The sequence below is a fragment of the Erigeron canadensis genome, chromosome 1 (assembly GCF_010389155.1).
Source record: "Erigeron canadensis isolate Cc75 chromosome 1, C_canadensis_v1, whole genome shotgun sequence".
Lineage (NCBI taxonomy): Eukaryota > Viridiplantae > Streptophyta > Magnoliopsida > Asterales > Asteraceae > Erigeron > Erigeron canadensis.
The window spans coordinates 44,872,775-44,898,567 of record NC_057761.1 but is presented as its reverse complement, the minus strand read 5'-3'; the positions used below and the strand labels follow the sequence as shown (position 1 = coordinate 44,898,567).

Sequence of the window (25,793 nt, the reverse complement as noted above, 5' to 3'; positions counted from 1 at the left end):
GTAAATCACAACAATTTGACATGAAATGGTTCAATACTACTTTTGCCCTTTTCATTATCATAACTTCTCAACTTAGCCCCTACGACATGTGTAAATCAACGTATTACTATCAATTATATTTTCAATGGAGTTAAATTATTACATGTTTGTATAACATTATTTATTTTCAGTATAATAAGTAAAGTATAAAATATATAAATAGAAAATAATTAAGTTCAAAACTTGAGTTCTTTTAATCAAATTAATCAATTTTTCTTCTCTTTTGTTATGAACTTATTTTGCTAAAAAATAACCTAACTTATTTCCATCTGAAATTTACATTTTTATCACAAAAAAATAAAATAAAAAAATCAACTATCTTGCAAATATGTTAACAACCACTATTACAATTTGATTGATGGCCTAATAATACAATTTTATAATCAAGCAATTAAGTTACCCAAAACATATGTGATAACCCTTATTCTACTAACTTTTTTCTTCTTTTACTCTCTCTCTCTCCCTTACTCTCTCCCTCCTTGGTTCATGGCCAAAAAACCCCACCCTCAATATAATTCAAGTTTAACTTTAGGTATTTCAACAATTATTTGGAATTTTTAATCCTCAAAATGTCGTCTTTATTTATCTCTGACTTATTCAATTGTTCTCAAAGCATTAAAATGTGTTTTGAATATTGTGATTATAACCAAATGGTTTGGCCAATTAGTAGCTTTCAAATAGTGACAATTATTGGTACATGGAGAGCTCAACCGAGCAACCAAATGTAAATTTTTTTAATCTAGATGTATAACACATACAATATTTTTCAATGGGTTCGGTTATAGCGGTAGTTTTCTAGTATTTTTAATTGTTAAGTACTTTTTAGTGGCACATCTAAACACCATGAAATGAGAAATTTCGTATGTAACCAGATTTAAAATTGTAACCTGCAATTTGAGGTAATTATTGATACTTATATATTTTTTTGATATATTTTTTTTCCCAAAGATACCAAACTTTAAAAATATGCAATCAAAAATGAATCAAATGTAATATAGTAATACAAGAGTTTTTTTGATCTGAGCTCATTTATCTAAGAGAAATTAGTTAAGTTTTTTTTTTGAACAACAAAAAGAGAAATTAGTTAAGTAATATTGTAAATTTGTTTTTTTAGTCCTAAAAACATTACTCATTTTTCACTCTATTTTTCTCAATTTCCTATTGTTAGATTATATTTTGATAATCCTTTGGACAATGTAATCTTCTTTAGGAAGGTTTTTATTTCATTTAAGTTTTTTTTTTCATTCAACTTCTAAATCTTCAATAAATATTTTTTTTTTTCCAGTAAAATACAACCAAAAGAGTAAAGGGGTTACGTTTGTTAGCATGAATAACTAAAGTACTGGACTTAACAAACAAAAATAGACAAAGGACTTAAAAGTAACGCGAGGGACCCAAAGTAAGAATTTCCCTAAAGAATTATTCTACAAGTATTTAAATATGGGGGGTGGGTTTTTTGCAGACAGTCTTCCTATATCTATCTCTGTATCTATATCTCTCATAGACCCAGTCGCACCACTTTGAAAATTGTAAGATCTCGAGCAGGTGGTGCATCAATGGCGTTCATATCTTTCCTGGGCCGTGTTCTGTTTGTATCCGTTTTTGTTCTATCTGCTTGGCAAGAGTAAGCTCTTTATCCGTAGATCTGTTTTTTGACTCATGTTGACTTGTGTTTTTCATATATGTTTCTTGTATCTAGATCTTGATGTTTGTTAAAAAGAAAAAAGGTTTTGAGGGCTAAATTAGATATATAAACTGGCTGTCTTTATTATTATGTGATTGATGTACTATAAATAGTTGTAAACCTATGTATGTAAATGTTTTGAGGGTGGCTTTGAAAATGGTCGGAAACGGTAATTGGATAGGCAAAAAGACTCGTTATCCCCGGGAAACCGAATAGGTCGCTTACTTAGTTAATTAATTTGAAGGTACTTGATTAATTATTATGTGATACTTTTGGTAAAAGAATACGATGACTTGAGAATACTTCTAAATGATGCCTTATATATTGTTTGTATATTAACCATAATCATTTTTAAAATCTTTAAATTTTGTGTACAATCGCTCTAGTATGTAGCTCAAATTTTATGTTTTTTTTTTTTTTTTACTTAATAAACAAAAATAATCGTATATTTTACTTGATCTTTGTTTATACATTCAGTAGTTAATAAACTCGTCATTTAAAAACTAAATAACAAACTGGCCAATCTTACATTTGAAAGAATTGGATATCGTGAAATTTTATAATTTAGGGACCACTCCTCCGGGTACTTTTTGAATTTCTCTTTTTCTTTTTTACCTTTCTCTTTCTAATTTCAAATTTTGAAATTATATGACAGCCCTTTCTCCCTCCCTCCAAAATATATTTGACTTTTTTTTTACCATAATATTACTAACATTTATTGGCATAAAATTAGGAATCCAATTACCACTTAAGTATTACTAACATATATCTGCTTAAAATTAGCAAACATTATTGGTTTGAATAATGGACTTGTTGGGTTTTGTGTGATTTGTGCCAAAATCAGTTGTAACAGTCTTAATCTATATGCATTTTGTTGCTACACATTTTGTAATTATTTTTTCCATCAAATGGATTATACAAGATATCTAATTTGTTCTAGTGGAAGTCCTTGGGTAATATATTTATCTTTGCTTCATAATTCTAGATGGCGGGCAATGCTTGTTTAATTGATGCTTGATTATCCATTAAAAAGAGTATCAGCCGCCTGTAGTCAAAATAGCATGGTAGTGTTTTTTGAATTGAGGTTGTATGAGTGTTATGTTTGAAGTAAACTTCTGTCAGAATTTTGAGTGATGTAGCTTTTTATTGTTGCTTAGTCATCCTCGTTAGGTGTAACTGTTCTGTTCACTATGTTGTAACTAATTCAAATTTGTATATATATAGCACCACATTATACAAGGCGTCTTGATATCTTATATATGTTGCAGTTGCTCTTCTATGGTTGGTACTTCTCCCAGTTTTACCTTGTGACTTTGGTGAATGCAGGTTCAATGAATTCGGTGTTGATGGTGGACCTGCAGCAAAAACTATTGATCCTAAGTTCAGTGTGTTCTCAAAGCATGTCACCACACATACCGGCTACCAAGTGCCAGAGTTTGAGGTAAAAACAGCTCTGCTTATTTCTAAATAGCATAAAAGATTGTGCATGTTAACCATGAAATTCTGATATAAATTCCAACGATGTGTCAATTATAGATCAAACTCCTGGTTGCTGGAGCTATAGTCTTCAAGGGTATTGGAAGCCTTCTTTTCATTTTTAACAGCTCACTTGGCGCTTTTCTTCTGGTTAGTATTGCAAGTACTGATTATTTAAAACCTTTATTTGGTTCATCATCTCTCTGTGCAAAAGGATAATCATAAACCTGTTTACAGATTGTCCACCAGGTGATTACTACTCCCATCTTTTATGACTTCTACAACTACGATACTGAGTCGAAAGAATTTGCTCAACTTTTTATCAAGTTTACTCAGGTTACAACAAAACATCTCTACTCTTTGTCTAATAATTTATTTCTAGGGTATATATTGCAAGATTTGGATTGAAACTTTTTATATAAACTATGTATGTGGATTTTGTAGAATTTGGCGTTGTTGGGAGGACTACTGTTTTTCGTCGGGATGAAAAGCTATACTTCAAGGAGAGTGGTGAACAAGAAGAAGCCTATTAAACCAAAAGCACACTGATTGAATTTGTTGAGGACATAATTTTGTAAAAGATTGGTGGCTGCTGCAACCATGCAACCTTATTAGTACTTGTTTTCCCTTTTGTTTCAACAGTTTGCCATCCATTGCTTCTTCTGTAATGTTTAGGAATCCTGGGATTTGTTAGATTTAATTTTTTATACATGAATGGTTTTCATCTTGCATGTTCCAAAGGATGGTTCTTGAGGTATGAAGTGTAGGAGGATGACACACCTGCCTCCTACACTTTGATGCATCTAAAGTCATGTTAAGAGTAAAATGTGGAGAATTATGTCATTTACCGCATTTATGATGATAACCCTTATATAGTTTTATCTTAACCCGTTCCTACAAGGAAAACTTGCATAGCTACAATTTTACATTGCTAAGTTTTAGCAATTAAGTTTAGGATTAGCCCAAAATTGAAACCAATTTGCAATGAGACACTTTCTCTACAACAAACTTAATATCCATTACCCATCTTAGGAATTGTTGACCAACACGTTCCTGCTTTATTTTGAAAGTGAAATGACATGACAATCAATTTCATTTAATGGCATAACAATTACTTGTTCAATTTTATCTTTTAGCTAGTTGTTATAATGGCTCATTATATTCTGTCTTTTCATCAAATTTCCACTATTGTAGCTTGGTGATAGTAGTCAAGCATCATAAAACCGAAGATTATGAGTTTAAATCCGGGTCCCATGTCTCTTTGATCATAGTGGTACGCATTTTATATTATCTCATGTTGAGCGTGTAATAGGTCGATGTGAAATCAAATGGGTCGGCTATAATTTATCGTTATGTAACTTATTTTATGAATGTAATATATGTTGTAGTTCCAACACAGTAATTTAAATAATGTTTTATGCACTGTTTTGTCTAGGTAGCTCAAAATTTTGACCATGTCCCAAAGATATTTTGTCCTCTACGTAACGATCATAAATACAGTTGACTTGCAAGTTTTTTATATATAAAGTCCAATCTCAATTATTCCATCCACCTGATAAAAACAAAAAATGGACATCCTCAACACCGAAGATCATGAAACCGGAAAGTACAATCGAGCTGATGAACTTAAGGCATTCGACGACACGAAACTGGGTGTGAAAGGACTAGTTGATGCAAGAGTTACCAAAATCCCAAAAATATTTGTCAGGCCACATGATGAACTTGTTGAAGAGTTGAACTATAGCAAGATCAACTTACAAATTCCTGTTATAGATTTAAGTGGAAATGATCGACGAATGGAAGTAGTTGAACAGATTCGTGAGGCTTCAGAAGCTTGGGGATTTTTCCAAGTGATTAATCATGATATTCCCACGAGTTTGCTGGAAGAAACTATTGATTGCATTCGTATGTTCCATGAACAAGAGAGTGAAGTTAAGATGAAACTTTATTCACGAGATCGAATGAATAAAGTGAGATTTGATAGTAATATTGATCTGTATCAATCTAGAGCTGCTAACTGGAGAGATACGTTGACCATTTCGATGGCTGTTGGTGATCTTGATCCTAATGAAGTTCCTGTTGTTTGCAGGTAAATTCTTTCTTACCAATCTTTGTTGACATTATTACTATAACTTTTACTGTTATTATATTTCTTATAATCTCAATTAAAGCTGGCAATTATCATGATTTTTTGATATTTTATATGAGTTTATGTGGTGTAGTATAAGCCAAAAAGTAACTTATAAAAGTTTTTGCATTAGAGCCTTAGAGGGCAACCTACAATATATAAAAATGGTAACATTGCTTGTAATTTAATTACTCTATGAACATTTTGTGAAGTTGGTATTGACCTCACTTTTGCTCGCAAAAGTGAAGCAAATGTCGCAAGACATTGACTTATAATAGCAAATGGGTAAACAAAAAGGGATCCCTATGACCCTGTTCAGGCTATCTAGGAAAAGTCGAGCATTTGACTCTAATGTATGCAATTTAACTAGTGTTCCCATGGCACTTTGTGGAATCTTCCCTGACCATCCCAAGATGTTTATCTTGTGAGTTCACCTTAGCACTAAGCCACCTTTGGAATGGTTGTAAAGTTTTTTTTTTTAATTGAAACAAAAAGAAACCATATCACTTTAAGTCATTATATAGAAATGGAAGACAAGAAGCTACTCCTGTATTTAATTAAGCTCTTGATACGATTATATCAACAATTACTCACCCTTTAAATGCATTTATTTTAGAGAAACAATGCTTGAATACATAGAGCAAATCACTAAGCTAGGTGGTACTCTGCTGGATCTACTATCAGAAGCCCTAAACCTCGAGCCGAACTACCTTAAAGACATGGGGTGTGCTCAAGGCCGCACTTTTGTGTGCCAATACTATCCACCATGCCCTGAACCAGAACTAACCCTTGGCGCTAGCAAGCACACGGATCCTGCATTCCTCACACTTCTCCTTCAAGATCAAATCGGAGGTCTCCAAGTCCACCATCATGACCAATGGGCAGATGTTCCGCCTATTGCTGGAGGATTGGTGGTCAATATCGGCGATTTGTTACAGGTTCTCTAATCTTTTATTTATATGACAATTTATAGATTAAAGTAGCTGAGTTTTGGTTGATAGTACAAGTGTATAAGTAACTTATGTGGTTATATATGTATCTTTCCTTAACACTAGAATAAAAATCATCGATTCAGCATAACGACTCAGATCACTTTTTGGAGTGTAGATTGTATCGAATGACAAGTTTAAAAGTGCGGATCATAGAGTGTTGGCTAATCATCATGGACCAAGGATTTCGTTAGCAAGCTTCTTCACTGGTGTTGCTGTTCCTCCAAAGGTATATGGGCCCATAAACGATGGAAGTCCACCTGTTTACAAAGACTTCTTGGTAGGTGATTATATGAACAAATTCTTTACAAGACCCATTGACAAGTCTGGTCTTGACTACTACAAGTTATAAACGATCCTCACTACTCCGCCCTTGTGTTATGATGTGTGTAACATAAATGTTTGTTACGAAAGCTTGCAAATGGCAAATAATTACGGGATGAGACGAACAACAATGAGTTCTTTGTAAAGAATTTGTAGACAAATAATGTGTAATTATATAATTTCTGTTGTTACAACGATATCTAGGAACTACTACATACTTTATAATGGTTCATTATATTCTGTTATAATGGTGTGTAATTAATTTACATTATCTCATGTTTACTGTGAAAAAAATCAATAATGGGTCGGAAATATTTTTATCATCATAATTTATTTTATGAATATATAAAGTATGTAGTAGTTCCTAAGACTATCTCCAATATGAGGAACATCCTTAGGCGTCTTTCACCTATATTCTTAGGCCTAAGCCAGAATGGGTAAACAAAGAGGGATCCTTTGGTCAGGCCACCCGGGGAGAGTGGTGCAGTTGATTCTAATGTATGCAGCCTAACTATTTCCATGGCAGTTTCTCGACTCTTCCCTCGCTGTCCCAAGATGTTAATCCCACTAGGCCGCCTTGGAAATGGCTGACAAGTCGTGACAACGTTTTTAAGCAATGAACACGAGTCTTTTAATAACTTTATTTGAGGTCTTGATGAGTTATACTCCGTATTAACTAATATAATTATCACCTTTTTACTGCATTTGTTATAGAGAAACGATGCTTGAATACATAAAGCAAGTTACAATGCTTGGTGGTACTCTGCTTGAGCTACTATCAGAAGCCCTTAACCTCAAGCCAAACTATCTCCAAGACATAGGGTGTGCTCAAGCCCGCATTTTTGGGTGCCAATACTATCCACCATGCCCTGAACCAGAACTAACCCTTGGAGGTAGCAAGCACACGGATGCTTCATTCTTCACAATTCTCCTTCAGGATCAAATTGGAGGTCTCCAAGTCCACCATCATGACCAATGAGTAGATGTTCCGCCTATTTCTGGAGGATTGATTGTCAATATAGGCGATTTGTTACAGGTTTCATGCAACTTCTCTAATCTTTACTTTGAATGAAAATTTATAGATTAAAGTAGATAAGTTTTGGTTGATGGTATAACTGTATAACTATATGTTTGAGCATTGAATGTTGGGCTCAATCACAAAAGGGGATTAACCACGAAAATCATCAAAATCTCCTCAATATTAGAGTGCAAACCTACTAAGTTCTTCATGAACCTAAGGTGAATGATGATTTTCCCAAAGAGATGTTTCGATCTTTGGAGGATATGATTGATATATATATTTTTGAATATGAATATTTCTGAATATGAATTGCTCTAATGATGAATGTGGAATGAATTGATTGTCCATGGAATGAATCTGACATCCAGGACTATTTATAGGCATCATATTAGGGTTTTCTCGTATTTTGGGCGGTGCAGATATGGGCCCTGGCCCAGTACTAGATACGACAATACGGGGTATAAGAAAGGTTCACTCCTTGCTTTCCAATTTTTAGTGAAGGTTAGCCTCCCTAAGGAAAGCCTTGCTAGGAGAACCTTGCTGGGGAGAGCCTTCCTGAGCAGAGCCTTTCTTAATGAGAGACTTAGACTTTCCTGGGTCCCACTCCAAGTTAGGAAGCCTTACCTTCCTTACTTGTCTTTCCAAGGTTTTTCCACCTTAAACCTTTCCAAAGTTTTTCATAAATATATATATTTATAATTTATTTGTATATATTTATTTATTTTTATTGTATTCTAAATATAAAAATTTGGTTAGCTTAGTTCGAGTGTGGGTGTAAACTGGACCACACCTCATTAGTATAAGCAACTTATGTGGTTATATATGTATTTTTCCTTAAGGGTCAATAGAAACAACCCGTTTTAACTATCAGTATAACGACTCTTTTTTGGAGTGTAGATTGTATCGAATGACAAGTTTAAAAGTGTTAATCATAGAGTGTTGGCTAATCATAATGGACCAAGGATTTCTTTAGCAAGCTTATTCACTGGTGTTATTGTTCCTCCAAAGCTGTATGGGCCCATCAACGATGGAAGTCCACCTGTTTACAAAGACTTCTTGGTAGGTGATTATCTGAACAGATTGTTCACGAAACCCGCTGACAAGTCTGGTCTTGACTACTACAAGCTGTAAACTATCCTCGATCACTACTCCATCGTTGTGTTATGAAGTGTGTATTACAAATGTTTGTTTACGAAAGCTTGATTAGACGAACAGTAATGAGTTCTTCGTATTTTGTATCGTTTTAAGGTGTAATTATATGGTGTATCTTGTAACAACTATATTGCAGCTAGTTGTTACAATGGTTCATTATATTCTGTTACAATAATGGTATAGTATAATTTACATTATCTCATGTTGATTATTGACTATGTAGAAATCAATAATGGGTTGGAAATATCATTATCAGCATAATCTATTCTATGAATGTAAAATATGTAGTACGAGTAGTTCCTAATTTCCAACACAGTAAATTAAATAATGTTTTGTCTTGGTGGCTCAAAATTTTTGACCATGTCCCAAAGATTTTTTGTCCTCTACAGTTGACTTGCAAGTCTCTATATGTAGAGATCTATCTCATATCCACCCACCTGATAGAAAAAATGGACATCCTCAACAATGTAGATCACGAAGCCGAAAGGTACAATCGAGCTGATGAACTTAAGGCATTCGACGACACAAAACTGGGCGTCAAAGGACTGGTTGATGCAGGAGTTACCAAAATCCCCAAAATATTTGTTAGGCCACATGATGAACTTGCTGAGGAGTTGAACTATGGTAAGGTCAACTTACAAGTTCCTGTTATAGATTTAAGTGGAAATGATCATCGAATGGAGATAGTTGCACAAATTCGGGAGGCTTCAGAAACTTGGGGATTTTTCCAAGTGATTAATCATGATATTCCCACGAGTTTGCTGGAAGAAACTATTGATTGCATTCGTATGTTCCATGAACAAGAGAGTGAAGTTAAGATGAAACTTTATTCACGAGAGCGTATGAATAAAGTGAGATTTGATAGTAATATTGATCTGTATCAATCTAGAGCTGCTAACTGGAGAGATACGTTGACCATTTCGATGGTTGTTGGTGATCTTGACCCTAATGAAGTTCCTGCTGTTTGCAGGTAAACTCTTTCTTAACAATCTATGTTGACATTATTACTGGAGTATAACTTTTACTGTTATAATATTTCTTATGATTTCAAAGTTGGTAATTATCATGATCCTTCAATATTCTATATAAGGTTATATGTAAGTAAGTATCATGATCCTTCAATATTTTATATAATTTCATGTTTTATGGGTCCCAATACCGTCTTCAACAGTGTATGGGGGAAGTTGAGATTTAGAGAAACTGTTTCTTGTATCTATCAAAAGTGGAAAGGACCTCAAGACTGCCGGCCATGAGGACTGAACCCTTAACCTCTGTCTCTAGAGGCAAAAGCTCCAACCACTTGATCGAACCCTACTGATTATGAGGATATATAGTGTATTAGAAGTCAAAATCTACCTGGGGCATGTAATTGCTGAAACGTAACTTATAAAAGAAATTTGCATTAGAGGGCATCTACAACATAGTATTACAAATGGCAGCATTAATTATAGTTTAATCACTTTATGAACATCTTGAGAAGTTAATCGAATTTTAATATTGAGCAAAAGTGAAGTACATATCCCTAAGACATTGACTTATACTAGTAGTAAAATGGGTAAACAAAGAGGGATCCCTGTTCATCTGCGGAGAGTCCAGCATTTGATTCTAACGTAAGCAGCCTAACCGGTATTCCCATAGTTTCTCGACTCTTCCCTGACCATCCCAAGATGTTTACCCTAGGAAGATAAGCCCACATCATCACTAGGTCACCTTGGAAATGGTTGTAAGTTTATGACAAAGATTTTAAACAATGGACACTAGTCTTTTATTAATTAACTTTATTTATGGTCTTGATAACATTATATTAAGTATTTATCACCCTTCTAATTCATTTATTTTAGAGAAACTATGCTTGAATACATAAAGGAAGTTACTAAGCTTGGTGGTTCTCTGCTTGAGCTACTATCAGAAGCCCTTAACGTCGAGCCAAACTATCTGCAAGACATGGGGTGTGCTCATGGTCGCATTTTTGCATGCCAATACTATCCACCATGCCCTGAACCAGAACTAACCCTTGGAGCTAGCAAGCACACAGATGCTGCATTCCTCACACTTCTCCTTCAAGATCAAATTGGGGGTCTCCAAGTCCGCCATCGTGACCAATGGGCAGATGTTCCGCCTATTGCTGGGGCGTTGGTGGTCAATATCGGCGATTTGTTACAGGTTTCCTTCAACTTCTCTAATCTTTACTTCATATGAAAATTTATGGATTCAAGTAGATAAGTATTGGTTGATAGTATAACTCACAACTGTATAATCGACATATGTGATTATCTGTGTGTGTGTGTGTGTGTGTGTTTCCTTAATATTCAATACAAATCATCTGTTTAAACAATCAGCATAACGGCTTTCTTTCTGGAGTGTAGATTGTATCGAATGACAAGTTTAAAAGTGTTAATCATAGAGTGTTGGCTAATCATAATGGACCAAGGATGTCTTTAGCAAGTTTCTTTAAGGGTGTTGCTGTGCCTCCAAAGGTGTATGGTCCCATCAACGATGGAAGTCCACCTGTATACAAGGACTTCTTGGTAAGTGATTATATGAAACACTTCTTTACAAGATCCATTGACAAGTCTGGTCTTGACTACTACAAGTTATAAACGATCCTCGCTACTCCATAGTTGTGTTATGATGTGTGTATTTTAAATGTTTGTTTACGAAAGCTTACAAACGACAAATAAATATGGGATGAGATGAACAATAATAAGTCCTTCGTATTTTTGTATCATTTTAATGTGTAATTATATGGTGGATCTTGCAACAACTATGAATTCTTATTTTTTAGGAAATACCAAGTATTAATACACATACATATTAACAAGTTGTCTATTCGGGGGCAAAACCCACATCCTATTGGATCACGGTTATCGCGTATAGTTTATATTTTATAATAGTATCAGAGTTGACTTTAACTATTCAAACCAGTTATCCGGTCAACATATGACCAAAATGTGATAGAAATGCGCAGTTTTCTACGGAATCAGACAGAACAAACAGAGTACAAGAACTAAAACATTATGAACGAAAAAGTATATTTGTATGTTATTGGCATCCACCCTACTTTTAATCAACTAAGAAAAAACCAACTTGTCAAACCCGAACCTGATCTTGTATTTGGAAGAGAAACCCATCCCAACATGGATATGTAGACCCTAACCAAGTTCAAAGGATAACAAAATCAAGAGAGTCTAATGCATTACACGCAAGTTGCAATTTTATTGATTACTTAAACTTTGGAAAATGCTTACATGTGATTTCTGGATTAGAATATATTAAGGTAGTTGTTGGCCTAATGGGATTTCAATATTAAGTAACTTGGCCTGCTAAGTTTTCAAATTAAGCAGCCAAAGAAGCAGCCAAAGATGAATATGATGGCTGGATTAGAATATGTTATGGTAGCTGTTGGCCTAATGTGTATTTATACACATACTGGTATCAAGCAAAAAACCTATAACTATTTGTCAAAGAACAAATGGACGACGATCGAACTAAACAACTAAAAGCTTTTGATGACACAAAATCCGGTGTCAAAGGACTAATCGATGCTGCAGCTGGTGGGGTGGTTCATATTCCCAAAATATTTATCCGACCACCCGATGAACTTGCTGAAGATCTAGAACTTACTAGGACAAGTTTGCAAGTTCCTGCCATTGATCTTAATGGGCATGGTGATAAGGGGACTACAATAAGAGAAAAGATTGTTGAAGAAGTGAAAAATGCTTCAGAAAAATGGGGTTTCTTTCAGGTTGTTAATCATGGAATACCGATGAAAGTGCTTGAAGACATGCTAGAAGCTGTGCATAAATTTAATGAGCAAGACTTAGAAACAAAAAAAAAGTATTATACAAGGGATCCTGAGAGGAAGGTTAAGTTTAATACTAATTTTGATTTTTACATGTCAAGAGCAGCTAATTGGAGAGATACGTTGATTGTTGATATGTTGAAATCAGATCATATTGATCCTCAAGATATTCCCTCAGTTTGCAGGTACTTATAAGGGAAGTGATATGATTAAGTCATACACAACATCTTTTGATAGTACCATTTACCTCTTTCGAGTACCTAGTTAACGTTGACTTGCTCTTATTTGATACCTATAGCATGCCTCACCCGTAAGTAAATGCAACAGAATAACTAGTAGTGTGTGTAGTGAGTATGAGTTGCTATCGAATTAATGTGTAATATTGTGATTTGCAGAGATGCTACTGCTGACTACTTAAGCCATCTCACGAAACTAGTTGACACCCTTTTTGAGTTACTATCAGAAGCTCTTGGGCTCAAACCCGGTCACCTAAAACAGTTGGAATGCGAGAAGGGTAAAACCCTTACCTTGCACTACTATCCTGCATGCCCCGAACCTGACCTGACCTTAGGGGTCAGCAAGCACACTGATGCTACTTTTATCACTATACTTCTACAAGATGAGGTTGGGGGACTCGAAGTTCTACATGGAAACCAATGGGCCCGTGTGGAACCCATTCCTGGCGCTCTTGTTGTCAATATTGGAGATCTTCTTCAGGTATTTCTTTTATTAAATAAAGTGACATAGAATGTACATATGAAAATGCATACATGCTTTACATAAGAAACCTTTTAATTATTTCATGACTTCCAAACTTACAGAAATGTACATATATTAGACCATGTTGTATAGAAAATAAAATCTTTTTTAACCAACTCATATCAAGGAAGTATATAAGCCTATCTAATGTAATTTCACTATGAACCCATAGGTTAATAGGAGAAATAGCCCCCAAGCCTATACATACACTTAGAGTTTTTACATGTTCCGATATGCGTTTTATCCAACACAAATAAGTAGATATAGACAAAAATATCTTGAATATAAGATGAAATCAAGTTGAAGCCCATTTGGGGACAAGCTGCACTGCTGCAGGCAGGGGCGAAACCACATTGAATTGTGGGGTAGCCTGGGTTACGGTTCGGCTAAATTCATGTAGTTTAAATTTTTCGAAAAATGATGCATTTTTTATTGGTGTTACGGGTCAAATAAATATAGGATACCAGTCAATGTAACAAGCTATAAACTTTAGAAACATTTTTCTATCAATAAAACTTATAAAAATGTATGTGTACAACTAAATGATAAATAAAAACCACTAAAAGTGCCAAAAAATCTTAAAATCCATTAAAAAAATAGCCAAAAGTCACTAAAAAATGTTTAAAATCATAACAATTTAGTCGTTATCGTTACTTTATGCTGATACTAAGGCTAATGAAAACATAATTGTGTTACGGGTCACTTTCGTTTTTGGGTCCGCCTCTGGTTGCATGACATTTTCCCATAGCTCCTGTCCATTAAGATATTTTCTGAGGGCTAGTCGCATTCCCATTATTTCCTTTGAGAATAGAATATGGATACTAGAAATTTGCACATTATTTACCATGAAGTTAGCTCCTTGCATATATGAATTTAAACCTTAAGTTGTGATATGATGTTGATAGTGATGTTTAATTATGATGTTTTGTTAATTACATCCAGATTGTATCAAATGACAAGTTCAAAAGTGTGATCCATAGAGCATTTGGCAATGTAACTCAAACAAGAGCATCCGTTGCATGTTTTTTCCATGGTGTGGTCACACCCCCGAAACTATATGGGCCTATTGAGGAAGTCGTTACTAAAGAAAGTCCTCGGATTTTTAAAGAGTTCACTGTAGGGGATTACATGTCGAAGTTTTACTCGAGGGGACTTGATGAAAAGTCCGGCTTAAACTATGTTCGGATATAATGTTAATGTTAATGGTGTTTCTCAAACGAAAAAATAATACATATCTCTTAAACTATGCATTTTCAATGTTTATTTACGAAAGCTTACAAACGTCAAATAATTATGGGATGAGACGAACAATAATGAGTTCTTCGTATTTTGTATCGTTTTAATGTGTAATTATATGGTGTATTTTGTAACAACTATGAAATCTATTTTTAGGAACATTGAGTATTGACACACATATACATATTTACTAGTTGTCCATGCGGGACCCAAACCCACATCCTCTTGGATCACGGGTCATCTCTTATGGTTTCACGGGTCATCTCTTATGGTTTATAATAGTGTAAGAGTTGACTTTAACTGTTCAACCAGCTATGCGGTCAACATATGACCAAAATGTGATAAAAAATGCACAGTTTTCTAATGAATCAGATGGAACAAACAGAGTAAGATAGCTAAAACATTATAACCTAAAACGTATATTTATATGTTATTGGCATCGACCCTACTTCTAATCAACAAAGGAAAAACCAACGTGTTAAAGCCGAACCTGTCCCTGCATTTGGAAGAGTAACCCATCCCAAAGTTGGATATGTTGACCCTAACCAAGCTCAAAGGAAACCAAATTAGTCAAATGCATTACACACGCAAGTTGGCATTTTATTTATTGCTTAAACTTTGGAAAATACTTACATGTGATGTCTGGATTCGAATATATAAAGGTAGTTGTTGGCCTCATGGGATTTCAATATTAAGTAATTATGTCTGCTAAGTTATCTAATTAAGCAGCAAAAATTGATATAAGATATCTCTAGAATCTGACTTACTCTGCAAACTTGATGCGTATACATGCATATATTGGTGGCTATCAAGCAACAACCTATAATTATTTGTTTGAGTAAAACAACCTATGATCATTTGTCAAAGAACAAATGGACGACGATCGATATAAACAGCTAAAAGCTTTTGATGACACAAAATCTGGTGTCAAAGGACTAATCGACGCTGCAGCTGGTGGTGTGGTTCATATTCCCAAAATATTTATCCGACCACCCGAAGAACTTGCTGAAGATCTAGAACTTACTAGGACTAGTTTACGAGTTCCTGCCATTGATCTTAAAGGGCTTGGTAATAAGGAGACTTCAAGAAGAGAAAAGATTGTTGAAGAAGTGAAAAATGCATCGGAAAAATGGGGGTTCTTTCAGGTTGTTAATCATGGGATACCGATGAAAGTACTTGAAGACATGCTGGAAGCTGTGCATAAGTTTAATGAGCAGGACTTAGAAGCAAAAAAAGAGTATTATTCAAGGGATCCTGAGAGGATGGTTAAGTTTAATACTAATTATGATTTTTACATGTCGAGAGCAGCTAACTGGAGGGACACGTTGATTGTTGATATGTTAAATTCATATCATGTTGATCCTCAAGATCTCCCCTCGGTTTGCAGGTACTTATTCAAAAACTAGTCATATGATTAAGTCATACACAACTTTTGTGCAGTATATTTGTTCTTTGTGTGTGCATACCGCGTCCAAATATATAACATTGCCTGTGGACTTCCAAATCATTTTTAAGAAAAAAAAAAAAAAAGCTTAGAGCTTTTATATTCCAATTACCTTTTTCTAGTACCAATTTTAACATTGACTTGCTTCTATTTGATACCTATAGCATGCCTAACCCATAAATGCAACCGAATAACTAGTAGTGTGTGTAGTGAGCATGAGTTTCTATCAAATTAATGTGAAATGCTGTGATTTGCAGAGATGCTACTGCTGACTACTTAAGCCATCTCATGAAACTAGTAGACACCCTTTTTGAGTTACTATCAGAAGCTCTTGGGCTCAAACCCGGTCACCTAAAAGAGTTAGAATGTGAGAAGGGTAAATCCATGGCTTTACACTTCTATCCAGCATGCCCCGAACCTGACCTGACCTTAGGGGTCAGCAAGCACACTGATGCTTCTTTTATCACTATACTTCTACAAGATGAGGTTGGGGGACTCGAAGTTCTACATGGAAACCAATGGGCTCATGTGGAACCCATTCCTGGTGCTCTTGTTGTCAATATTGGAGATCTTCTTCATGTATATCTCTTTTTTTTTTTGAGCAGCAACTTTTATTTAAAACATTCTAGCAAGATGCTAGCATCACAATTACAACATATTAAGCAAAGGATTATGTAACCATCCTATCCAACTACAATTCAACTTACTTCTAGTATTACACCAATTATACGACAAAGCCAAAATTTCATCGAACATAACTGCCTTTAGAGGAGGCTGGCCACCAAAGATAACTTGATGACGAACTCTCCAAATGTACCACCATAGCACGTAGAAAATACCTTCCAATACTTCTTTTAGCTTACCCCGAATTTTGAGGCTCATATACCATGAAATCCACTCCTCATATGACCCAAACTCTATCACATCAATGTTCCACCATATCAAAATCTTGCGAGCTAAGCTTTTTACCAGTGAACAATCAAACATGAAATGGGTAGCTGATTCCACATGTGAACCGCATAAAGGGCATAGAATGGACTCAATTTCCATCCCTCTAAGAGAAAGATTTAATCTTGTAGGTAGTTTATCTAACCTTACCTTCAAGTATATCTCTTATTAAGTAAAGTGGCATAGAATGCACATATGAAAATGAATACATGCTTTACATAAGAAACCTTTTATTTCAGGACTTCCAATCTCACAGTAATGTACATATATTAGACCATGTTGTGTCGAAAATGAAATCTCTTTTTAACAACTCATATCAAGGAAGTATATAAGCCTGTGAGTCCCTATCCAATGTAATTTCACTGTAAAACCATGTGCCTAGAGTTTTACATGTTCCGATATGAGAACTGCGTCTTACCCAACATAAATAAGTACATATAGACAAAAATCTCTTGAATATAACATGAAATCAAGTTGAAGCCCATTTGGGGACAAGCTGCAGGACATTTTCCCATAGCTCCTGCCCGTAGAGATATTTTCTGAAGGCTAGTCGCATTCCATTAGTTTTCATCTGAGGAAAAAAGAAAAATACTACTATTATAAATTTTCAAAATTTTTTAATATGAAGTTCGCTCTATTGCATATACAAATTTAAAACTTCAGTTTTGATATGACATCATAGCGAACTGATGCTTAATTATGATTTTGTGTTAATTACACCCAGATTGTATCAAATGACAAGTTCACAAGTGTGATCCATAGAGCATTTGGCAATGTAACTCAAACAAGAGCATCTGTTGCGTGTTTTTTCCATGGTGTGGCTACACCCCCGAAAATATATGGGCCTATTGAGGAAGTCGTCACAAAAGAAAGTCCTCGGATTTTTAAAGAGTTCACCGTATAGTAGGGGATTACATGGTAAATTTTCAATCGCGGGGACTTGATGAGAAGTCCAGCTTAAACTATGTTAGGATATAATGCTAATCTTAATCTTGTATTGCAAACAGAAGAATAATACATATCTTTTCATGCTTTTTTGTATCAAATTATTTGGATTTTATCATTGTAAATTTGAAGATTTGATCGTTTTATATGAATGCAACTTTGTGATAGTAACGGTAGAAAAGTGCAGGAAGTCAAGAACTCAAAAAGTCAAAAACAGTGCTGGCCCACTGGGTTGTCTCATCAAGCCCAGTCCTAATGGTCTGGAATGGATGGAATAAAAATTTGAATATGATAGGAATAAAATTTGACGGAATGTTTTTATTTTTTTGAAGATTTAAGTGATGGAAGAAATGAGATTCTCCCCCAGCCTCATAGAATAGAGATTCTATCAAATGAGATAATGTTTTACATTACAATGGAATGATATTCCTTCATCATTGAACAACCAAACACACTCAATAGATACCATTAGAATCTGCGAACCAAACACGACATATATTTCAAGGAATCAGCAAAAAGTTACAAAACACATTTTATTACATATCTTTGAAGACAACAATTAAACTTTCATACGTAATTAAGTCAGGGATATATGCAAACATATATATACATCTTATAAAAAGTTGTGTGTATATTTGAGATGAATACGAAGTGCAGAAGAAGTTAACAATAAACCCATTATATTGGGCATGAGGCGCACGTGAAGATTGTCCATGACCGACGGCTAATTATTGCGATGCATATGAGATGTCTTTCTAGTTTCTATACGAGTAATAAAAGATTCTAAATGATTTGATTATATTATTACGGAGTATTTTTTTTTTACTATGTTTTGAAGTAAAAGGGTCAATGCATGGTAAAAATCAACTCAGTAAAATTTGTTGTTTTTTTAAAAACGGCAATATATATTAAAATAAAGTGACGTCTAACAAATTACTATATGTCAAACTAAGTTATAAGTACAATTACAATATCTAAGAAACTTGACATAAAAACAAAAATTTTAGTTAGTTTGGGGCTTGAACCGTGAGAAATAAAAAAAAGGCTAAAAAAAAAAAACTCTTACTAAGATTAAATTTACAATGACATGACATTAAAACCTCATGTTTATATTTTTCTTTCACAATTTATCTAGTTGATTTATATAGTTCACACACAGATGTGCTAATAGTTGTCGATTCATAATTTTTGACTTTTTGTAACTCATGACTCGAAACGTGACTCGATTTGTAAGAGTCAGGATATTTATAAGTACTACATGATATAGTGTAATTATATATATGTGACGTCTTTAGAGCAAAACATAAGTTCGTTACCTTCATAAATTTACTAGAATATTACATATTAGACATAAACTTACAATTTATCTTTAAATTCTCAAATAAAATGATCAAAATTACATAAATAAAACACAAAAATAATGTACAAATTAAGTATAATATATAATCATAGTGTCATATTACAATAGTCATAAGTTTGCGACTCGTGACTCGCTCCAAGTTTACGCAACGACTCGTAAGAGTCTGGATAAAAACGAGTCACCTAACGAGTCGACTCGTTTTTGGGATAAATCGACTCGACTCATAAAAGTCGATTCATGACTCGTAAGAGTTTAACAACTATGGTTGTGCTAGTTTTAAATTTAGGTCATTAAGTCAACCCGGTTTAAACGGTTCAAAAACAATAAACGAACTACGATAGACCGAGGCCAATCACCAATTCAATCTATTCTCTCAGTTGGGTCCACCCGATTTTGATTTCTCGAATCACCTTGGTTAAACTAGGAAGTAAATCAATTCCATTTTGGCTCGTGTGAAGTGTGAACCAAGACTCCCAAATGGGCCCCTAGTAGAAGCTCCACAAACCCCACATATTTCAGAGTTGTACTGCAAGAAACGTGCATCTCAACCCACCCCCAACTACTCTTTAATTACCCAATCTACCCTCACAAACAAAAACTCACATTTCATTTCATTTTTACCACTCCTTTACAAGATCACCACCATACTCCATCTGCCTGCCCTTCACTTTTGAGCTGTTTTTTCTTCCAACTCAACACATTCTTTTAATTATTTTTCTGCATCATTATTACGTTTAATATTTTTATAATTTATTATTACCTGCAATTCATTAATCATTAATACCTTTTTCCCTTTCTGGGTTTCTCCATAGATCATTAAACTGCTTTTCATTCATTCTTGAATTCAGTTGTTGTCATATTTACTTACATACATTAATCATCATCATTATTACTCCCAACACTAAAAAAGTCAAATTGTCTTTTTCTTTCTTTCTTTCTTTCTTAAAACCATTGTCACTTTCAGTTTCCAATACTTTCAGGTATTGGGGACCAAATAAATTTTATAAAGTTTGCTTTTTTATATATCAATAACAAATCTTGGATCTGGGTTTTTGTTAATTTGATGTAAATATTCGAACTTTGTTAATAAAAAAAAAAAATGGTTATTTTATTACCTGGGTATTTATGGGTTTTTGTTAAAACGATATAAAAATTAAAACTTTATGAAAAATGGCTATTTTAGTACCTTGGTCTTTGTTAAAATTTTGTAATAATTGAAACTTGTATAAAAACAATGGCTATTTTAGACCTGGTTTTTTGTTAAAATGATGTAAAATTAAAAGTGTATAAATTTTTATTTTTTTGAAGCTTTTATAAAAAAGAAAAAATGGCTACTTTAGTACCTGGGGTGTTGTTAAAGTTGCTTCAACATATGAACACAGATGTAAAAGTTGGTGGTGAACACAGATCATCTTTATTACAAGTTGTAAGTATAGTTCCTGCTTTAGCTCCTGGTGGTGAGCTTTTTCAAAATCAAGGGTTTTATCTCAAGGTATCTGATTCATCTCATGCTACTTATGTATCTTTACCTGATGAAAATATTGATCTTATATTAAGTGATAAGATACAATTAGGTCAATATATACATGTTGAAAGACTCGAATCAGCTACCCCTGTTCCGATTTTACACGGGGTTAGACCGGTTCCTGGTCGACATCCTTGTGTTGGTACCCCTGAAGATATAGTTGCCACACATTCTTTAGGGTTTCTAAATAACAATGGTAGCAGTAGTAGTTCTGCCAGTTCTAAGTTGGTTGGGAACGTTAAATTGCCGAAAAAGGATACTAGTTCTAGTTCTAGCTCCACAAGTTTAAGGTCAAATGGGGTAGTGGAGGGTAAGAAAACTGTATCGACTTTGGCAAGATCTAATTCACAGTTGCCGAAATTGGTATTGTATACGAAGGATTCTAAGCAGTCTTTAGGGAAAGTCAAACCGTCTGGTTCTAGGTCAATTCCTTCATCTCCTACCAGTTGTTACTCTTTGCCTACTTCTTTTGAGAAGTTTTCTAGTGGGGTTAAGCAACAGGCAAAGATCAAAGGATTTGATAAAGAACTTGGGAAACTGAATTTAGGGGAAAAGGGGAGTGCAGTTCGTGGGGCAAGTCCAAGTGGGAAAAAATTTGGGATCGGAAACTCAATAAAAAATTTTGTTCAGGGCATTGAGATAGGGCCCAAGGCTTTGAGAAAGAGCTGGGAAGGTAATATGGAAATCAAGACCCCAAGATTAAAAGTCACCAAGAATGATGCCAAGCCTGATCCTCGGAGTACTTCGGTGAGTTATTCATTTAGTTAGATTCATTTCTGTTTGAATACAGCTAATGTTGGATGCGTTGAATTTTTTTTCCTCCTTTAAACCATGTTTATTTTCATATTGCCATTGTCCAAAATTGAAAAATGTGATGATTAAAGTTGTTTAATATCCTACTATCTTAGAAAGGATCCATATTTTGCTATCTTAGGAAAGATTCGTTTGATTTTCAACTTGTTATGACTGAAATCTTAAACCAAGATCTCCGGTTTGTTTCCATATCGCCATATCATACTGACTAGTGACTACCACCATGGCTCTAATCACATTTGAATGAGTTTTGCTAAAGTTTTATGTTTTTTTAAAGTGGACAATGAATTTGTGGCCTCAATCTTGCAGTTGTGTTTTAATGAGAATCATTTCAAAAAGTATTGTGATTCTGTCTTATCATGTTGAATTAGTAATATAGTATTAATATTCTTTCAAATAGCTTGTACTAGTAGGATGCATTCTTAGCTGGCAACACTTCAAATTACAACGCAAAAGAAGGCTTTTAGTTTAGACATGATTAGTATGAAAGGTTTGAGTAATCAATTTGTTTTCAGCGTGTTACAATGTTACATGCTTCTTGGCTGAAAATACCCGAAGTTATCAACTTTAGTAAGAAGTAAAGTAGGGTTAGTAGCGATTCTCACAATCCTTAACCAAATTAGAAATGAAGGTGAAAAGTATGTTTGCAATTTATTGAAACTTTTTCCCATTATTAATAACTCTGGTATTTTGTGCTTTTTGATTATATCTTGTACCCAGTGTATGTCATCCTTAATTGGCAATCTATAATAGGAAAGGGGTAGAGATCCCATCAAGTTACTTTTAACTTGAGAGGTCAAGTTGAGAGTATCTTGGCTTTTAGATGAAATTCAAGGGACAAGATTAAAAGATGATTTTTAATCTTGGCCCTTGATTTTCATTCAAGGGCCAAGATTTCCCCAACTTGACTCAAGTTGGGGAAAAAGCTTGAGGGAATTCTCACCCATAGGAAAGGGGATTTGAGATGTTAGTGTACTTTTAACATTCCAACTAGATGCGTTTCATTGTTTTTTTTACTCTTGCCTGTTAGGAAATTCCTTGAATGCCTGTTTATTAGAATACCATTCTATAAAGAACTAAAGACAATATAGAAAACTGTTGCGGAGCAAATTGATAAATGAGATTATGTAAAATATGGTAGCGAACAAATATGCAACTTAGAGGTTAGAACTTTCCAATAAAAGGAAAGGTTGGTATTTCCATGAGACCACCCTAAAATGAAACCTTTTCTAAATATACTTTTTAGTAAATGAGAAGTATTTACTGTTGTTTAGGCCCCTGATACCAATAATATATCATCGCAGGTTCCTAGAAAATCTACAAGTGAAAAGATGCCGTCTACCAAAGAAGAATCATCTGTAAAGCCATCTAAAGAGGTACGGACACCTGCAAAAAAAGGAGAAATGGCTGATAATGGCCATTCCGATAAACCAAAACCGTCTCCAGGCAGGAAGTCATCAGCAGAGGCATCTGCAAATGGTCTACCAGGAAACTTGGTCAAAGTTTCTCTTGGTAACAGACGATTGACAGATGGAGGTGCTTCTTGGTCATCACTCCCATCTTCTCTTGCAAAGCTTGGAAAGGTACCTTTTCTTCTCTTACATCAATTTTTTCTCTCAAAAGTATTAAGTTTGCAAGTGTTGGTTTCTTTCTTAAATTAATTTGCACTTTGGGAACTTGCATGATTTCGTAGGAAGTCCTCAAGTATAGGGATTCTGCCCAAATTGCTGCCGTAGAGGCGATACAAGAGGCATCAGCTGCAGAAACCTTACTTCAATGTATAAGGTACCACCTTATACCTTCAAAATATAAGATTTTTTAGTAATCTGTTGGTTAAGAATCCTAACAATGTGCTGATAATCTTTAGTTATACTGGTTATATACTTTACAGTTACAGTTTGTTGGCCATACGGTTCTTTTCGTATGAACTAAGATTAAATATTTACGGAAATCCTAGTGTTCAGAAGTTTGAGGAATAGAATAATTGTTTTGTTAAACCCAGAAAGCTTTACTAGACTTTGGTTTCTCATGAAACATAATATCTAAGGTTCGAATTGTATTAGGTAAAGCTAACTCCTTAGAGACCATGCCTTAAGAAGCTCTAAAGTTGAATTTGGCATGAGAAGTGGATAGTGAGTTCCAAATGGCACTGGCGTGCTTAAGAATACTTTTACCTTGTCATGAAAACTATATTGTTTGCGTGATACCACTAGTTAAGGAATATGTTTCAGTAGTTGCCAAATGTCTGGAATGCCCTCAATTTGAACATATATAGTTATATAGCCATATAGGAATCCTTTGAACCCAAATCTAACACACCTAACATTTACTATTTAAACAGCCAAACGGGACACAGGTTCATTGGTCTGGAAGTCTCCCAAAGTGTTTTCAAAAGAAGACCTGCTAAATACTTTATCACAAAACTAGGTTATATTAGAAATTATATAATTATATGGTATGATATTTGACAGTAAAACTTATTTTTTGGGCATAAAGTGTTTCAGGTCAACCCAACTTGATCTGACCTGTATCAAAAAGTTAACTCATTTTATACCAAACCGATTTTCCGAACTCACTCGGCCACCCCTACTTAATCTCATCTTTTTACCTAATATAATTTGGAGCAAGGTTTTACTTTGATATTTTGACTTCGATTTCATATCTTTAATCTCATCTTGTTTTTGTTTGACAGCACGTATTCTGAGTTGCGTTCTTCAGCAAAAGAAGACAACCCACAGCCTGCAGTCGAGCAGTTCTTGGCATTACATGCTAACTTAAAGAATGCTCATCAGATTTCTGAATCTTTGTCCAAAACAACTCTGCTCGTTTCATCATCAGATAATGAAGAAATTCCGTCAGAAGAACAACTAAAAGTTTCTTCTGATAGACATAAACAAGCAACTTCTTGGGTCCATGCTGCCATGGCTACCAACTTATCATCTTTTTCGGTGTATAGCAAACAAGGCAAGTTAACCTCTTTAATCTCACCATCTTCAACCACAGATTCAACCCCTAAAAATATTCGACCAGTGTTAGTACTTGAGGGCTCCAGCAATACCTCAACACCTAAAACCCAAGTCAAAGCACGGCAGTCAATTGGGTCAAAAATAAATAACTCATCAACTCCACGAAGACAACCGGTTGGATCAAATGTCCAACAAAAGGCAAAGGTGGTTCAACCTCCACCAGAATGGGAAAAGGGGGTTGGTTTTGATGAAGCAATCAACTTGGCACAAAAACTAAAAATGGAGTCTCAAGATTGGTTCTTGGGATTTGTTGAAAGATTCTTGGATGCTGATGTTGACACCTCTAACAGTCTTTCAGATAACGGTCAGATTGCAGGCATGCTGAGTCAGCTCAAGAGTGTAAACGACTGGTTAGACTCAATTGGATGTAACAAGGAGGAAGAAGAAGAAGAAGAAAGTTGTCATATCTCCCCAGAGACGATTGATAGGATAAGGAAAAAGATTTATGATTATCTCCTTACACACGTAGAATCTGCTGCAGCTGCACTTGGTAAACCTTAAAGCAAGACTAAAAGATGACACATTTTACTCTAAAAAGACAATGGATGTTTTTTTCAATTAAATGTACATAAACTACTCAGCAAGTTTTTGGGATTGGAGGCATTTGGGGGGGGGGGGGGGGGGGGGGGGGGGGGGGGGTGGTATAGATGGAGTGTTGACAAAATTTGATTATGAAGAAAGGCATTGAATTGGGAGGTTTCATTTTGTGTGTTACATTTCTTGTAATTTTTCCAAAAATGTTAATTGAAAAGTACAAAATGTGAACAATTTAACAAGATATGATAACTGATCTGCTTAACCAAATGCTGCTGCATGTAACTTGTGGGGAGTAAAAGTACTTGTTCCACAATGTATTGTTGACGAATAACTTTTACTTGCAGCATCCTGTTGATTAACTGCATTTGCTGATTTGAATGTTGTAGCTAATCGAGTGCAGAAGGTTGAACACCCCGAGAGCTAAATTAGTAATGGAACTTATGTAATAAATATGCATAGAATTAAAGGTAAACCATATCAATTACCATTAACTCTAATCAAATTACCTCGCAGAAATTTTAATTTATCAATATATATAAAAAGTTCCTAAATTCATCGTAAACAAATAGAAATCATGTTTTTTTT

At 34.6% G+C, this 25,793-nt stretch overlaps 5 protein-coding genes and 2 pseudogenes across 6 annotated transcripts; all 7 read left to right on the top strand.

Moving 5' to 3' along the window:
* The first annotated feature begins 1,496 nt into the window (after positions 1–1,496).
* LOC122583285 lies at positions 1,497–3,923 on the top strand. Its single transcript, XM_043755707.1, has 5 exons — positions 1,497–1,663; positions 3,050–3,164; positions 3,260–3,349; positions 3,437–3,535; positions 3,644–3,923. The coding sequence occupies exons 1-5, from the start codon at positions 1,596–1,598 to the stop codon at positions 3,746–3,748; spliced, it is 477 nt and encodes a 158-aa protein (XP_043611642.1). The 5' UTR covers positions 1,497–1,595; the 3' UTR covers positions 3,749–3,923.
* A 716-nt stretch (positions 3,924–4,639) lies between these two features.
* LOC122605451 (1-aminocyclopropane-1-carboxylate oxidase homolog 1-like) lies at positions 4,640–6,888 on the top strand. Of its 2 annotated transcripts, none has more exons than XM_043778412.1 (3): positions 4,640–5,288; positions 5,944–6,265; positions 6,383–6,541. In XM_043778412.1, the coding sequence occupies exons 1-3, from the start codon at positions 4,768–4,770 to the stop codon at positions 6,446–6,448; spliced, it is 909 nt and encodes a 302-aa protein (XP_043634347.1). In that variant the 5' UTR covers positions 4,640–4,767; the 3' UTR covers positions 6,449–6,541. The 2 variants fall into 2 exon arrangements, with proteins under 2 accessions (XP_043634347.1, XP_043634341.1); XM_043778406.1 differs by having other exon boundaries at positions 4,646–5,288; positions 6,435–6,888.
* Positions 6,889–6,965: 77 nt separating this feature from the next.
* On the top strand, positions 6,966–8,984 carry LOC122605476 (annotated as a pseudogene).
* A 252-nt stretch (positions 8,985–9,236) lies between these two features.
* LOC122605465 (1-aminocyclopropane-1-carboxylate oxidase homolog 1-like) lies at positions 9,237–11,602 on the top strand. The gene is made up of 3 exons (XM_043778424.1): positions 9,237–9,783; positions 10,655–10,976; positions 11,180–11,602. The coding sequence occupies exons 1-3, from the start codon at positions 9,263–9,265 to the stop codon at positions 11,411–11,413; spliced, it is 1,077 nt and encodes a 358-aa protein (XP_043634359.1). The 5' UTR covers positions 9,237–9,262; the 3' UTR covers positions 11,414–11,602.
* A 668-nt stretch (positions 11,603–12,270) lies between these two features.
* LOC122593328 (1-aminocyclopropane-1-carboxylate oxidase homolog 1-like) lies at positions 12,271–14,631 on the top strand (the record flags this gene model as incomplete). The annotated part of the gene is made up of 3 exons (XM_043765726.1): positions 12,271–12,800; positions 13,011–13,332; positions 14,317–14,631. Coding segments are annotated over 3 exons (1,101 nt in total), but the record flags the coding sequence as incomplete, so codon positions are not given.
* An 851-nt stretch (positions 14,632–15,482) lies between these two features.
* LOC122593319 lies at positions 15,483–18,029 on the top strand (annotated as a pseudogene).
* Positions 18,030–20,328: 2,299 nt separating this feature from the next.
* Positions 20,329–25,258, top strand: LOC122604577. The gene is made up of 4 exons (XM_043777462.1): positions 20,329–21,579; positions 22,950–23,228; positions 23,339–23,430; positions 24,338–25,258. Exons 1-4 carry the CDS (start codon positions 20,635–20,637, stop codon positions 25,170–25,172), a joined length of 2,151 nt encoding a protein of 716 aa, XP_043633397.1. The 5' UTR covers positions 20,329–20,634; the 3' UTR covers positions 25,173–25,258.
* Positions 25,259–25,793: the final 535 nt, after the last annotated feature.

Excerpts from the sequence above, each read along its gene's own strand:
- LOC122583285 (XM_043755707.1), top strand. The coding sequence starts at position 1,596 with ATGGCGTTCATATCTTTCCTGGGCCGTGTTCTGTTTGTATCCGTTTTT. Across the intron at positions 3,165-3,259 it reads ACCAAGTGCCAGAGTTTGAG|ATCAAACTCCTGGTTGCTGG; the intron begins GTAAAAACAGCT and ends TGTCAATTATAG. Across the intron at positions 3,350-3,436 it reads CACTTGGCGCTTTTCTTCTG|ATTGTCCACCAGGTGATTAC; the intron begins GTTAGTATTGCA and ends ACCTGTTTACAG.
- LOC122605451 (XM_043778406.1), top strand. The coding sequence starts at position 4,768 with ATGGACATCCTCAACACCGAAGATCATGAAACCGGAAAGTACAATCGA. Across the intron at positions 5,289-5,943 it reads GAAGTTCCTGTTGTTTGCAG|AGAAACAATGCTTGAATACA; the intron begins GTAAATTCTTTC and ends CATTTATTTTAG. Across the intron at positions 6,266-6,434 it reads ATATCGGCGATTTGTTACAG|ATTGTATCGAATGACAAGTT; the intron begins GTTCTCTAATCT and ends TTTGGAGTGTAG.
- LOC122605465 (XM_043778424.1), top strand. The coding sequence starts at position 9,263 with ATGGACATCCTCAACAATGTAGATCACGAAGCCGAAAGGTACAATCGA. Across the intron at positions 9,784-10,654 it reads GAAGTTCCTGCTGTTTGCAG|AGAAACTATGCTTGAATACA; the intron begins GTAAACTCTTTC and ends CATTTATTTTAG. Across the intron at positions 10,977-11,179 it reads ATATCGGCGATTTGTTACAG|ATTGTATCGAATGACAAGTT; the intron begins GTTTCCTTCAAC and ends TCTGGAGTGTAG.
- LOC122604577 (XM_043777462.1), top strand. The coding sequence starts at position 20,635 with ATGGCTACTTTAGTACCTGGGGTGTTGTTAAAGTTGCTTCAACATATG. Across the intron at positions 23,229-23,338 it reads CTCTTGCAAAGCTTGGAAAG|GAAGTCCTCAAGTATAGGGA; the intron begins GTACCTTTTCTT and ends ATGATTTCGTAG. Across the intron at positions 23,431-24,337 it reads ACCTTACTTCAATGTATAAG|CACGTATTCTGAGTTGCGTT; the intron begins GTACCACCTTAT and ends TTTGTTTGACAG.